Source organism: Arctopsyche grandis, chromosome 6 (assembly GCF_051622035.1).
Source record: "Arctopsyche grandis isolate Sample6627 chromosome 6, ASM5162203v2, whole genome shotgun sequence".
Taxonomy (NCBI): Eukaryota; Metazoa; Arthropoda; class Insecta; order Trichoptera; family Hydropsychidae; genus Arctopsyche; species Arctopsyche grandis.
The window spans coordinates 4,256,377-4,271,950 of NC_135360.1; the positions used below are offsets into that span (position 1 = coordinate 4,256,377).

At 35.7% G+C, this 15,574-nt stretch overlaps 2 protein-coding genes across 5 annotated transcripts in view; both read left to right on the forward strand.

The window, feature by feature from the left end:
• The window catches only part of LOC143913612 (uncharacterized), a 374,023-nt gene that overhangs the window by 298,484 nt on the left and 59,965 nt on the right, over nt 1–15,574 (forward strand). The window lies entirely within an intron of this gene.
• Nucleotides 1–15,574, forward strand: part of hts (adducin 1-like protein hts) — a 43,271-nt gene that overhangs the window by 22,412 nt on the left and 5,285 nt on the right. For all 3 annotated transcript variants that reach the window (XM_077433122.1, XM_077433123.1, XM_077433121.1), the window contains exons 2-15: nt 4,004–4,159; nt 5,923–6,105; nt 6,188–6,320; nt 6,402–6,569; nt 6,646–6,813; nt 8,258–8,484; nt 8,566–8,706; nt 8,791–8,885; nt 8,968–9,094; nt 12,733–12,846; nt 12,927–13,052; nt 13,128–13,287; nt 13,381–13,464; nt 15,264–15,335. In XM_077433122.1, the coding sequence (XP_077289248.1) occupies nt 4,055–4,159; nt 5,923–6,105; nt 6,188–6,320; nt 6,402–6,569; nt 6,646–6,813; nt 8,258–8,484; nt 8,566–8,706; nt 8,791–8,885; nt 8,968–9,094; nt 12,733–12,846; nt 12,927–13,052; nt 13,128–13,287; nt 13,381–13,464; nt 15,264–15,335 (1,903 nt within the window). In that variant the 5' untranslated portion in view covers nt 4,004–4,054. The remainder of the gene's footprint in view (nt 1–4,003; nt 4,160–5,922; nt 6,106–6,187; nt 6,321–6,401; nt 6,570–6,645; nt 6,814–8,257; nt 8,485–8,565; nt 8,707–8,790; nt 8,886–8,967; nt 9,095–12,732; nt 12,847–12,926; nt 13,053–13,127; nt 13,288–13,380; nt 13,465–15,263; nt 15,336–15,574) is intronic.

Here is a 15,574-nt window from a genome sequence, read left to right on the forward strand (position 1 = left end):
CTTCCATTTGGCCATCACAGGGATGTTTTGTATTTGCAGCTGGTTCTTGTACATAATATATTGATGCTAACTGTTGATGTAAGTCATTCTGTTATATTTTCGAGCATTGTGGCGCATTACGGATTCCTGTAATGCCACTGGTCCAAATGTCAATAAATCATATATGACATAATAAAATATTAAAAAATGACGAATGTATATATGTAGGGATGACTGAGGATGCGAGCCGCATGCTGTTCTCGTTGTTCTTTACGTTTGACTTATCTTATCAAAAAAAAGACAAGAAAGTACACTTTTAGTCATTGTGGAATTGCTATAAGAGAATTGGAACGTACGTGTCGATGTAACTTTTTTTTGTTGAAAATTCCTTGGTTACAATTAATTTTCGATGTAGAAAAGTAGACCGCGTCCGAAATAAAAAAGCGTATCGATTTTGATTTTTCGCAAATGGCACTCGGAAAATTACGCTTTTCGTGTCGTTGTTTTTATAGTCGAAAGTCACGTCACCTTCGGTTCACTTAACCTGTGAGCATTTTCCGGACGGATGACTTTCACTTCACGTTTAGACTTTTCGATCGGGAAAACAGCCCTGGGAGATATTAAATTTTTCCACGAATCTCGTCTAGTCTACGATTTGTAATAAAATTACCATAGAATTTATGGAGAAACCCCCACTACTTTTTTTTAGACTTTCGTGTCTACTACCCCCTCTCAATTTTTGCCAAACTGCGACCGTTCGGCGCCCGGTATCGTTTTTCCAGACACGCAACACCACATACTCTCGATTATCCGGTTGCGAATACATTTTTTTAAATAAAATACAAATATGTAGGAATCCTAATACTGCCTTGTGTTAAAGAGTTATTCATTGATGAAACATTTTTCATCAGACTATAGAAGACATTTAGTCTGCACGAAATGCTATTGGTCGAGTGGCGGTGAAAGAGACAGCATGTAAGTTTCTCTTAAGTCTCTTCCTACAGCGGACCAACTATAGTCGTCGATATTGGCTGTACATACGTATTGAGGTCTATATATATTATTATCCAGCACTGCACGGAAAAGACTATTTCTGTTTATACTATACAGCACCGCTCGTTTTCGGCACGTTCATCCTTGTTTTGGACACGTGCAAGGCAAAATCGGCTGACATATGTGTGCATTACAGAGCGCGACGATACTGTACGAAAAATATTGCTTCTCAATATTGTTACAATAGATGTTTCCGAAAAGATTCATATGCGCATGACGGAACTTTCGTTAGTTCGAGTGCACTCGCCACCATGACATCACGTCATGAATATTTCTACAGTTGTCAAAGAAAACCCATTCTTCTTGATACGTTGCGGTGACATGTACTGCTGTATAATATAAATGGATCATGTCGGTTACGGCTATTTCCTATACGTCTTAGGAAACATGAATGTGCCTATAAAATAGTGTACTAAAGAATATTTTTCGTACTGCTGATATAAACTGGTATCAGCGTTATATTTGTGGTCTGCAATGAAAAATTAATAGTTCGGATTATCCGTGTTTTTTTTTTCAATTATACTTTGCCACTCTTCTATAGTTTTTTTTCAATACTGCTTCTCGTTCGAGCTTTGAAGTGTGTGAGTTTGGAGTTTAGTTCCAGATGACCAATTGTCTCCGCTCTGACCCCGTCGGGTCGTCTGGGTTAATTTGGAGCTATTTTAATTTGTTTATCGGAAACATGTTAAAGGGCATCTCTGTGTGTGCTCGCTCTTCTTGTTCTTCCAGTCGATCGGATTCGTGAGTTGTGAGATAACCGTAAAATTAGTACTATGCTAGTGGTCTCGGTGTGAAATATTTTGATACGTTTGAGCGAGCTCGCTCTTGCCGTCAGATGCACTTTCATTTTCGCAAGTGTTAGGCAATAATCGCCTGCCGCTCATCTCCAGGTGAGCTCAATCCGACGGAAGTGGGGAAAAAAAACTGGTATTTTCGACGTAACGAGTCTAGAGCTGCATAATATTATATTATATTATTGTGGAAGGCCTTCAAAGTTGTTCGGATGTCATCCGACGGATGATTCTTATGATTGTGTTTAAATTTTAACGAAAAATGATGAGTTTGCGTTTATTTTGTACCAAAGGACTCGTGTAGTTAAATACGGTATCCGGTAAATTGTGCAAAATGCGAGTTCTTCGAATATCAATTGTTCGAAATACAATGAAACGTTAAATAATTATTGGCCTGTTTGATGGCTTTTTTATGATCATAAGCTCACGTTCGTGTTTTAAATGTATCGCCGACTTAGGGCCGGGCCGCACCGTGCGACTTGCGAGCGACTTGGTTGAGGGCGACCAGACCAATGCATGCAGGTAGATGGGACATGCTACACCCGTCAACTTGTTTGTCGCACACATTTCCATACATTTTTTCGTGTCGCGCAACTAGTCGGCTGACAAAGTTGCACGGTGCGGCCCGGCCCTTAGTAGTGATAGTAATTTGAAGAAAAAAATGTTATTATTAAACTTTTTGGCTCATATGGAAGTTGTAGCATAGCCAATCAGCATAAATTGAAAATTTTCTACGTAATATAAAAATTGACTGTGTAACAAGTGTCAACTTGGTATTTTGACGAGTTGAAGGTTTTAATATACCTTGAGCGCATAGCAACAGGAAACCTGTTGCTATATGTTGAGCTTTCGTGGAAAATTGTATATTGTTGAGCTTTCCTGGAGCTTTGTATATGTTACATACGATTATATAAAGGCACAGACACACAGAAACGTACGGCACGGCATGCCTATGTAGACTCCAGCTGTGAGTGGGCTTGTCATATGTCATGTTTAAGTATCTCCTACATTTATTCAAATATGGGTATCACCCTTATCGATTACTGTCAATGCAAGAAAATACTCCAGGGGGTGAGTTTTGAACTGGCTTAGATCAGGAGTGCTAGCGTTTTTTATATGTCCAAAACTATCTAAAAAAAAAAAACCACATGCCGCATTCCACTCTTGTGTGTTAGCGCCCTCCAAGTCCTTTTTTTGTTTTTAGTTTGTAGGGCTCACAAACACAGCGATTTATTTTCAATTTTAGTTGGACTATTTATCGCTCGTAGATACATTTATGTCGAGAAACCAGTAGATAGTAGCTAGTAACTTTCATTGACTCAAAATATAAATACCATGGTGCTATTATAGATTGCCCAAAAGCGATACCCATGTCCAAACTTGTACATTTATAAATATACATATATATTTTATACATTATTCATTTGTAATTATACTTAATACTGGTGACCCAATTAGGCGAGGAACCGTTTCAACAATGAAATCAGATACATTGTCAAACTGTGATAGGAATCGATCGACTTGGAGTCAAAGATAACCAAATTTGATCAGCAGCAATGCAGAAATACTCCGAATCATACAGCGTATGATTCTTTTCAATCGAGGTCAAACCAGGGCTCCAACCTGGAACCAGATGCTAACAACTGAGCTATGCTGGCTATATACTGTGAATCAATGTTCTATTACGGTCACTTCCTTTTATTCGAAGAAAATTGGATATATACGGCATAAATATTGTAGATAGTAATTCCTACAATCGATAAATCACGGAAATTATTGTTCCGTCTGTGATAAATATAAATGACATACTTACAATAATGAACTGGAGATTGCTCGAAAGATAATGAGAAAGTGTGAATTATTTAATGTATAATTTTAATTTTTACCGCCTTCAATTGTGAAACATACATATTTACAATTGTAATATTTGAGAAATTGCAAACGTTAATTAATTTCATTTGCATTTATTTATGTGTGTGTATTTGCAATAAAAACACTACTTTCACGTTGTTAGGTTGTGTAATATAATTATATTTAATATAATAATAATATATCACATACGAGATCATTGTATAATATATTGTCGTCACAATTGTATTGATGAATGAAATCATTGATCTTATCTATGTGTGTTTATACAATAAATTGAATTAATTGTTATTTTTTTTTTATTGTTTCAGGATTATATCCACGTTTCAAAAGTGGAATAATTTTTATAAATAAGCACCACAATGGCGGACACGTCACAATCGGAAGCGGACCCTCCCATCACGAATGGGGTTACAACCGAGGACGAGGATGAGAGATTGAAACAGAGGCCGGCAGACATTGACGCCGTAAGTTCTATTCGAGTCCATTATGCGGCTTTCCCAAGACGCGTTTTGTGTTGGGTATTTCGAGTCAAGCCTGGGCTTAATCATCGGATTATTTTTATGCACTTGTATTTGTGTCAAAACTTTTTTTTGTAGCATTATTATCGTACAAGTGTGTTGCAACGATTCGCCTATCATCCACTGTTGATGTGAAAAAAAAATGAGGATTATCAATTATTATAAAACTGTAGCCTCTGTTTAGGTAAAGAGGAACGTTTTCAATTGTAATATTATATTAAAACTGAAGCGACTGTATTTGAAAGCTCCAGGATGATAAGCAGGGTTTATTTAGTTGATTTTTTCTTTTGGTCTTGAAATTTATAACTATCTTTGTAAATATCATAAGATTTTACAAAGAATGAAAATATTTATGAATTATTTTCTTGACATTTTGCATTACACAGATTTCAGATGGCAATATATACAATATTCTGTTTTTTTTTTTTGTTTATTTATACGTTGGAAAGGCGGCAGAGTCGATGAAGCATTTTATATTTTCTCAAGATGCCGTTATCGAGTGACATCTATGGTATTAAATTGTAAATATATAAATTTTGAAATCGTATTCAAATATCGGTGATATTAGGTAGAGGATGGTTTTTGCCAATTTGATAAGGAACCATTTCAACAATGAAATCAGATAAGAAACGATCGACTTGAATCACAAATAGCCATGTCTGACCAGCAGAACTACAAATAATACTCGGAATAAATACTTTTCAATGGAGGTCAATCCATGGGATTGAACCCGGAAACCTCTTGGTGGTTAGCATTAACACAACCACCAAGCTAGCATGCTGCTGTCTCTTTTTATACAGTAAATATTTTATTATTAATCTTTCATTTTGGAGATACCTCTAGTTAGAAATTTTAGTTTTTTCTTGCACATCTAATATATAATTTCGCAAAAGACTCTGTATGTAATTATGTAAGGTTTGGGTGGGAGAATCGAAAACAAATCAAAGTTTCTATGCCGATGATATCGATATTGTTGAATATTATTATTTTTTCGATTCAAATAAATTAAGTAAAAAACAAATGCATGCTCACTATTAGATTAGCCATGTTTAAGCTGTTTATATTACAAATACCGACCGGAGCTGGGTAAAACCACTAGTTTATTATACATTCATAAGTGCCATGACAGGTTACCCCAGCGACGCCTATGGTCAAACTTTTGTATTAAACATTACACTATAACAGCGTCATCTATGGACAACCTGGTACAATTAACAAATTCGATTAAGGGTAAAAACACACTGAGTGGTATGGGACGTCACGCTGTAGGTGTTCCCCAAACCGAATTCAGGTGTACTTGCACGTGCATAATACATATGTTTGGGAGGTAGCACGTGTATGCACATTCATATGCAACCAACAAGTTTCTCCTACATTTCTTCAAATATGGGATTCACCTTTAGCGATTCACTGTCAAGCAAGGTTAAATAAATACAAGGATAAAATATCACCGCAAACACTCCAGGGGGTGATTTTTGGGACTGTGTACCATGTGTATGGGCCAGGGGTGCTGCATTTTTTCGCATGTTTAAAAGTATCTAAAAAGAACAAGTATCATGCACCACTCGGTGTGTTTTCGCCCTAAGGTTCACAATAAAAACAAGTGCATTCAAATAATCCAATCCTTCGTTCGGACTATATATGTATTTTCAAATTCAATTTTGCTTCTGTAAATTTTTTTGATTTTTACACACACTGTTTTGTTGTAGGACGTACGAGAGATGGAACGCCGCAAACGTGTAGAAATGATCATGTCATCGAAGCTGTTTCGCGAGGAGCTGGAGAGAATTTTAGACGCACAGCTGCGGGAAGGCGGCGGTGCGGGAATTCTCCAGCAGATCTCCGACATGATGGGTGTGCCCGCGTCTCGCGTCCATGCCGGAACATTCAAGGTTCGACGTCGAATCTTCGAATATCAAGCGATATTGTTCGCCACTCGATCCAATTAACGTTCCGTTTCGTCTCCTTTTACAGAATTCTAATTGCGTTCTGCCAATCAACGACATTCGCGGAATGGACGGAATGGGATACGCCAAAGGTGAAAAAATCCTTCGCTGCAAATTGGCTGCTTTGTATAGGTTGATGGATCTCTACGGATGGACTCAAGGTTCGTTTTTTTTATTTTTATTCTTTATTATAATTGGCTTTTATGTAATCTAGAACTTATCGACATGTCGCTTCGTTACAGGAGTAGACAATCAAATTACGGGGCGGTTGAACGCCGACGAAGAAGTGTTCTTGACGGCGCCGAGAGGTTTGCTCTGCCACGAAGTCACCGCTTCGTCTCTCGCCAAAGTGGACATGCAAGGAGCCATCGTTGACCACGGAACCACCAATTTCCCAGTCAATCCTTCCGGTAATTTCCACTTTTGTGTATCAATTCACTTGTGTGGCTCGTTTGAAACTCGCTGAAATGTTTGTTTGACTTGCAGGCTTTATGTTACATTCGTGGGTTCATGCTGCTCGACCTGACATCAGGTGTATCATTCAAGTTCGTGCACCCGCCGTCCTGGCCATCGGCGCACTCCGCAGTGGATTGTTGCCCTTGACTCGCGAAGCTGCCCTTCTCGGAGACGTGCCCGCTCATCAACTGGCTGCAGGTTCGTAAATTTTTCAATTTGAAGAAGTTGCCCGATGTATGTAGTGATTGAAAACGAGCTAAGATTGTCGTTTTATCGAGCGTAAGACCATGACAGATAAGCAAGTTGCAGGTGACCCAATTTAGGGCAACATTAATTTTCCAGATATAGAGGTAGAGAGGTAAACACATAGGAGCAAGCTCAGAAGTAGGCTGGCTCATTTAATACTAAACTAGGCCACAAAACGTAGATAAAAGAGTCATGTATGTATGTACATACATATATTCTGAAAATCGAACAGAATTCAAATGATATTGTCGGTTTTGAGAACCCCCTTTGAATTGCTTGAATATTTTGTCACTTTGTGTAAAGCTGACTTCATTCATCACTTTTCATCTGTTGGTGCTGATCTACAGATCAATAACAACATAGAGTAGTGATTAGCATATAATGCTTTCTAACAAAGTGGTCATGGGTTCAAATCCCATCGGTTGCTGCTAGCCAGACCTTAGATTTGTGACTCCAGATCAATCGTTTCCTATTAAAGATTGCCAGTTTATCTGATTCTCATTGAAACGATTCCAACAAATTGGCAACCTTACCCATTTTCTCGCAAAATTTCGAGTTTTCAGCACTATCGAATTTCGCTGAATTGTATAAAATGCTGCAAATTTGACCATTCATCTCTGTGGATGTTAATTAATATTTGTATTTGCTTTGTATAATACTTTGTACAATGTTTGAGCATAGATGTCGTGTTTAATGTAAAAAATATAATATTTATGGGTGTATGTATACCAGTAAAATAAATAAATAAATGTAACTAACATATTTGGCCATAATGGCGCATTGGATCATTCTGTAATGTCACTGCAGTATAATAAATAAATAATATAAATATAATAATATGAAGTCAAACCGATAGAATCTGAATAAGAATACTTGTATGAATGAGTCAGTTTTCTCGGTGCATATATTTAATGGTGAGTGTTTTGTTTCTCTACCCAACTATGACAAAATTAACGATCGTGTAAAAGTACATATGAGCCGTCTAGTTTCAAAACCAGATAGATCCATTTTTTTCACTTTTCATTTTATTTTATTTTTGTTAGGTCAAAATACGGATCCATATGTTGGCCAAGTAAGAAAGTTCAAAGCAATTTACATCCCATTGAATTACTTAGCTAAAGTCAAGGTTTGTTTCAAAATCAGATAAGTCTCGTAGTTATTGGTCAAAAGTGAAAATACAGTCAAGGATGTAAACATCTATGACCAGTTTATATAAAATATTTAAAAAAATAAAAATAAAAATTAAGCGAGTTATAAGTTTTTCCTTGTTCCTGAAAAATTTCTAAAAACTGACTTATCTGGTTTTGAAACTAGACGGCTCATATGTAGGTCTTAGTTTTAACTAGAGATTTCGTTCAAATAGGACTATTGATGTTTAATTTGATTGTATTTTTAGGTGTTCTCGATCCCGAAGAGCGTGAGAAGTTGGTCCGCAGCTTCGGTCCGCACAGTAAAGTGCTGTTGCTGCAGGGTGGTGGAGGCGGTGCTCTCTGCTGTGGTGGCACAGCCGAAGAAGCCTGGATGCACGCTCGGTATCTGACAGCTGCTGCTGACGCTCAAACGCGACTGGCGCACTTACCACCAGAAGCTTTGATCACTTTGGGTGACGAGGCTCGCAAGCAGGCATGTTCTTCAGATCCACCGATAGTGAGATGTGATGTGGATATGTATCTGTAACTAACCATTGGATTTATTTCTCTTCAGATATATGACGCTGCTCGTCGTCCTCCCGCCGATGCTGGTCCAAAGTGGCGAGTCGGCGGCGAAGAATTCGAAGCTTTGATGAGGATGCTAGACAACGCCGGTTTCCGCACCGGATACATTTACAGGCAGCCGCTCATTAAAGTGAGATTTTTCGCCGATAGATGTCTGGGGTTTTGATTTTTTGTTTTAAATTAGGTGTTTTTTAATGAATTTCATCAATTGCAGGGTGATGTTCCTAAACCTCGCAATGACATTGAAGTACCGCCAGCTGTTTCTTCATTGGGCTATTTGCTGGAGGAAGAAGAACTTTATAGACAAGGGTGTGTGTTTTATTACAGCTACCTTCAGATAGCTTCACCGATTATATCTTTTTATCATTAACTGAAATCGTCATGTTTGCAGATTATGGAAGAAAATGGAAGGCGGTCGAAAGGCCGGCGATCGCAGCCGCTGGTTGAACTCGCCGAACGTATATCAAAAAGTCGAAGTTCTGGAAACGGGAACGTCAGATCCAAAGAAGATCACTAAGGTAGAATATCTCAAGATTGAAGCCGAATAAATGTTGGGTTTATAATAATACATATATCTCTCAGTAGATAGGATCTTACAGTATAATATAAAATCGCAAGTTGTGCATTTATTTTATATTATTATCATTATCGTGTATATCTTTTGTATTTATATAGTACACACGAGTTTATACAATATATCAGTTACATGCATGCAAAAACACAATATATATATATAATAATTATAACACGCACACATACGCACACGGTCTATATTTTTTGGTGACGCTTTTTAACAATTTATACATATCTTGAGAGATTTTTTCACTCGTTGAATGGATCATATGTATTGTATATCGGCTGGTGATGGCTTCTTACATTCCGTTTCTATCGAAGGGGCTTTCTTTTTCGTTTCGGAGTATGTGTTAGCTTTGTATTCGAATGGCAGCAGCTAATTTTCATTTTGAAATATATTAAATTTTGTTGATTAACATGATGATGCTTGATTTTTTGCCATTTGGTGTTTTTTCTTGTTAATTTGACGTTTTATTGACAACGAGCTGCTCAAATGTCGATTTAACTTTCTTTTTAACACTCACGCCCTGCTCCTGTCGTATGTAGATCTTTTTCACATCTTGAATTTGATAGATTGGCTGCTTGTTGTTTTTTAGTAAATCAAAAAAAAGTAATGAAAGACATACATTTCGAAAATAATCATGAGATGTTTTTTAATATATTGTAGAATATTGTTAAATGAAAAATATCTATATCATGTGTGTTTTCAATTTATTATGAACTAAGTCGGTGGTTTTCAACTCTTTTTTTTTTTAAACCTGTGGAATGATGAAAATGGTGGAATTATTTCGCATACTATTACTAATTGTACATTGTTTTTTTTATTACATGGTTATATTTAGTAAGGGCATTTCTGTTTGTGCCGATCAAATATTTGAAACCACTTTTAATGAGCTGGTTTCTAATGACAGTCATAGAAGATGTTTTTTTGATAAATCGTATTTGATTTCTATATATCAATTGATCAACCTTCGATACTTTAATTAAAAGTGTGTCATATTTATCATATTTTATTGAGGGAGCTGAAACGAAAATTTACATTTACAAAGACATGTTATTTATAAAGTGTTTTTGCACTAATAAATATGCTAATAATAGAAGGTTTTAAAGTTTAAAATAGACATTTTTTATTCAAATTATTTTGAAATCTGCTGCCGCTTTGCTTCGGACCGGCAGGAAATTTCTGCCGACTGGCAGTTGAAAACCACTGCTCTATATAATACTCGTAGTACAAATCGCATTAAATCTCTTCACACGAAAAGAAGACAGTCCATTAGCATTCCTTTTTATTAAAACTATTTATAATGTTAATAAATTCAGTGGTATAAAATATATTTTAAAATATACTGCTGCTTTATATGTGTCTATTTTATAAGATCAGTCCAAGTGCCATTTTTTTTTTGTTATCAATGAGATTACTATTATTTATTGTTTTAAAATTAAGGTGGAGGTTTATATATCTACGCTGATTATTGTGCAATCTATATTTACTAACGTAGTTGTATTACATTTTAATGATTGTGAATTATATATTTTTTGTGCATACATATGTATATATATATGTACGTGTATATATACAGCGATGTGCTGGACCCGGCTCGTAAAATTATGAGATGATTCTTAATTTATTAAGATTTGCGAGCTGGTTCTTATCTCTTTCCTTTTGCAGCTTTAAATTAATTGCTATCATTGATTGAAATGTGAACGCAATCGTGGCACGTTAATAAGATCTGGTTTCCATATTTCGGGGAGGGAAGGTTTGTCTTCAGCTCATCACTGTATATATAATTTGCATATGAATTGTTTTTTTTTTTTTGTGTATCTGTATTCTGTACGTGCTTTTAATTTAATGATTATTATATTTAATATATTAAAATACTTTTTTATTATCTTCATCATTTTATAATGTAGTCGAATATATATTTATTTGATGATATTAAATAAACTGCTTGATTTATCACAAGTCTAATTAACTCATATAACCCCCTATCTCAGTATTTCCGGCGATTAATGCTTAATTAATAATAATCTATGAAGTGTTGTTTCTCTTAATGACAATAGTAGGATGCAGTTTTGTGTTTTTTTGTATTTGTGATTTTGTTCCGAAAGAAAAAGTTCTTCTTAAATGTGACCGTCTATGCATTGTGAATTGTTTGTTATATAAACAGTGATGAGCTTCAACGTACGTAATATGAATAATCACATTAATCTTTAATGCTATCTGCCGAAAAACAGTCATGACCACACAATATGATATTTCCATTTGTACCCGATCATTGAGGTTTTCAACGATACATACATTATTTGCAGCCAATTATCGTTTGCTGTCGTATTAAGACCTTTCACACACGTTTCCAAACTTTATCCATCCATCTCATTTGCTTTTTCTCTTCCAGTTCACTCTGTTGTGTACCATATGAGCGCATCTCTTTCGCTTAATCTAATAAAATTGCCGTCTCAATCTTTTGATTCGCTTCTCTATGTCAACTATTACTTCCTCTTATGTTTTCCTTTCTTTCTCTCTTTATTATATTGAGAATACAACATTCCATACTTCTCTGAATGCATTTTAGAAGCCCTACTGACAAAACTGATCGATTGAAAGCTTTCTTCTTTCAACGAAATGGTATTTTTATTAACTATCAGGAATCTGACGAATTCGCCCGAAGAAGAAAGTCTTTGATCAATGTGTTTTGATGTATGAATGTGGTACTTGGGTATGGAATGTTGGTGCTTAGTTTTATATAATGAGGACAGATAGATGTGAAGCACAATAGTTAGAGGTATGAATAGAGTAGCTGCAATATTTGAGTCTAGATATTGAATCGGCAATGGGTAAGTTATGTATGAAGGGCTGAAAACCAGACTGGTACAAGTGACATTTAAAAAAAAAATCTGGTTGAAGTGCTAAAATAGTAGCATATATGAAATGCTATTATTTTAGCACTTGAACGAGCTTTTTTTTAAAAATGTCACTTGTACCAGTCTGGTTTTCAGCCCGTCATATGTAGCTAAAAGAATGTTTTCAAATGGTACCCAAAAGAAAATGTATGAGCGTTGTTCAGAAGGGAATTGCGATGCTCTCTACCTTTCATCTTTTGACCTCCTTTTACTTATTTCCAGACACGTTGATAACTAGTCCTAAATATGTTTAGGACGATTTCTAATAATTGTACAAATTTGAGAGAGTTGAAGTTTATAGAAAATTAGCATATTTACGATCAAATGGAAACTCATCTCATTAAAAATATACACAACACATTTCGAGTAGAGACCCATATTTATAGCATTTTGTAAATTCGACTGAAAGTGGTAAGATTGTAAAAATGGATGCTAAAAATACGGGTCCAATTACGAGCAATGAGAAAATACACACAACGATTTTATCTAAAATTGGCTTAATCAAAAAGTTGACGCTTCACTAATCACATTCTGCAACGCAAACTTTCATGCACACTGATTTTTTATGCAATTTTGGGGACGGAGGGCAGATTTGCACCGTAGGTTGCGTTCACATTTCAATCGATGAGTCTTTTGTGACCTGGCTACGTTTTGACTGTATACATTGGATGATTTATTATAGTGGGTCTCGGACGATTCTCCGTCACACACATGCGCCCCGGTTAAAATTGACGCCGCCATGCAGTTCGTTCCTAAAAATACAAATCCCAAAGAATTCAAACAGTTACAGCAGCAGGTCAGTTCGGAGTCTGTTCCCCTCACATGAAATGATCATCAAATACGACGGAAGTAAATCAAAATTGTGTTGCATTTCAGATTAAAGATTACAGACGGGCTGATAAGATCAGTGCCGGACCTCAGTCTCACATTTTGGAAGGTGTCACATGGGACGAGGCCAATAAGATTCAAGATGCCGGAGCGACTCACACGGGTGATCATGTCGTAAGTGGAAAGTCGAATTTTCTTTTCGCTTAAAGTTTTATTCGATATTAAAAGCTATTTTGTTTGTATTGTTAGGTGTTGATGGGTGCGGCGTCTAAAGGTATTATTCAGCGGGGTCATCAGCACAATGCGACTGTTTACAAGGCTCCGTACGCTCGGAATCCATTTGATGCAGTCACCGACGATGAAATTAACGAATACAAACGGACTGTTGAACGAAAGGCGCGAGGGGAATGTAATATTTTTTTTTTTTTTTTTATTATTGATTTCAATCGGATTTGTTGGTTTATTGTTTGTAATTTAATTTGGTGGTTTTTTTTTTTTTTAGATGATACGGACTATTCGGAATCGGAAGCTTTGAGTGGTGCTCAAATTATGTCGCCTTCAGAAGCTGAAGACGAGTCGCGCACAGGTATTTTTTAAATCCTATATTATACCGATTCCTGACCGTGACAAATCGCTCACGGACATAAAATAGTTATATATAATAGATGATCTTAAAAAAATTACAATTTTCATGATACCCATGTCAAAATAGCATATTTGGCCAGTTTCATATCTATGCACTGGAAGACATAAAGGATTAGTAATTACCTTTTTTGCAATAGTGGACGCTACCTTTTCGAAATAAGGGAAAAACCACAAGTTCCTTTTTTACGGGATATGATTGGTAAAGTACATTCAGTCTTACCTCAACTTTCGTTTGTACATATTCTATTTACATATTTCAAAAACCTTACAATAGTTTTATAATAGTACTGTTTATAAAATAATTAAAAATAAAGTCTTGGATGTTGAATTGAACATACATTAACTTCAAAAAGATAATATCATATAGTCCCACTGATTATTTTACATAAAAAAAATTATTGTAACTAAACGAAAATCCTTATTAATAAGTATTTCATGAGCGTAATGTCGCGTGAGCCATTTATCGGTGAGTGTAATGTCCGTGAGTGATATGTCGTGCGCGTTATGTCATTGAGTGTTCGGTCCGTGATACCGTCGAAAATTGTAGCAATCATCATTACAAGCCTCATTACTATACTAGCCTTTTCTTACTTCGCTTTCGATTCTTGATCTTTTGATTATTGGTTATTTTCGTCTCTAGTTGGTCCGCTGTAGGAAGACACTTGGGAAAAACGTACATGCTGTCCCTTACACCGCCTCTTGACCAATAACATTTCGTACAGACAATAGAACATTGTCCGCGCGAAATGCTACTAGTCAAAATGGGGTGTAAGGGGCAGCATGTGCGTTTTACCTAACTGTCTTCTTACAGTGGATCGACTATAAATGAAAATGAAAAAAAAATATATGCGGATAAGTTAACTGTATGTGGTTACTTTGTGGTAAATAATTAAAATAAATCTCAGGTGAATAATTTCATAAATACGTAATAATTGATAAGCATTTATAACGACTTGGTTGGTTTGTGTTGCCACTGCTAAGAATGCATCAGTGGTGCTAAAATAGAATTGTAAAACTGACAAAATCTCACCACTTGCTACAACTTATTATAATGTGTTACTATTATGTTGTATGTATATACATAAATATATATTTTATATTAGTGGAAATTTATATTTTTTAGACGATAAAAGTAATTTTCACCGTCACGTTATGGACAGCAAAGCTTATAGTAATATTACTAACCTTTCCACCGCGTACGACTACTATACATGTCCTAGTGAACATGCCCTCAGCGCGCGAGACACGCATAGATGTCTTGCAAGTTCCAACCTGTATAAGAGCCGTCTATTGTGTTAAAATTTTATAACTTGGTTGAAAATATTACTAAATGTATACTTTACCAAATTCGATAGATGGCAGTAGTCAAAAAAAAAAAATATAGGTTGTAAAATTCAAAAAAATATTACAACCTATATTTATAGTCGAAAACGCGATAACAAAATCCGCAAAAAAGCAGCCGCGTACAGGGCATGTTCGCTAAATTTGGTGACGCGGGCAAAGGGTTAAAGACCTTGCATTGAATTGTATTGTTATAATATTATGTCCTTTCAATTTTACAACAAATTGCACGAAAGCAAAACAGCATGCTCGGTTCTCACAAGTCTCGTAAGTAAACAATGATTTAAACCGCTCAACGAGTCTCATTTCATTATACCGCCCATGTCTCCTGACAACCAGATCCTACAGTAATACAATTTTATATTGAATTGATGCATTTTTTATTAATTTGGTTTTCAGAAGCACGAGTATTAAGAATAGAAACGAAACAAGCACCTCGTCCGAGTCAACCTGAAGTTGTACTTAGCGATGGTATGATTTATCACCGATATTGTTTACTTTGAATATTTTTCTATTCTCTCTTCGATTGAAACATTCTGCATGAAAAAAAATATCGCATGCATAAATCTATTTTATATTTTATTTTCATTATTTGAAAAGTAATACGTATGTATATTTAAAAAAAAAAAATTTCATTTTTAACGTATTGGGTGACAATTAGTAGTATTTTCCAAAGTAGAATTTCATCAGTAGTACTGGGGGTTTGAAAA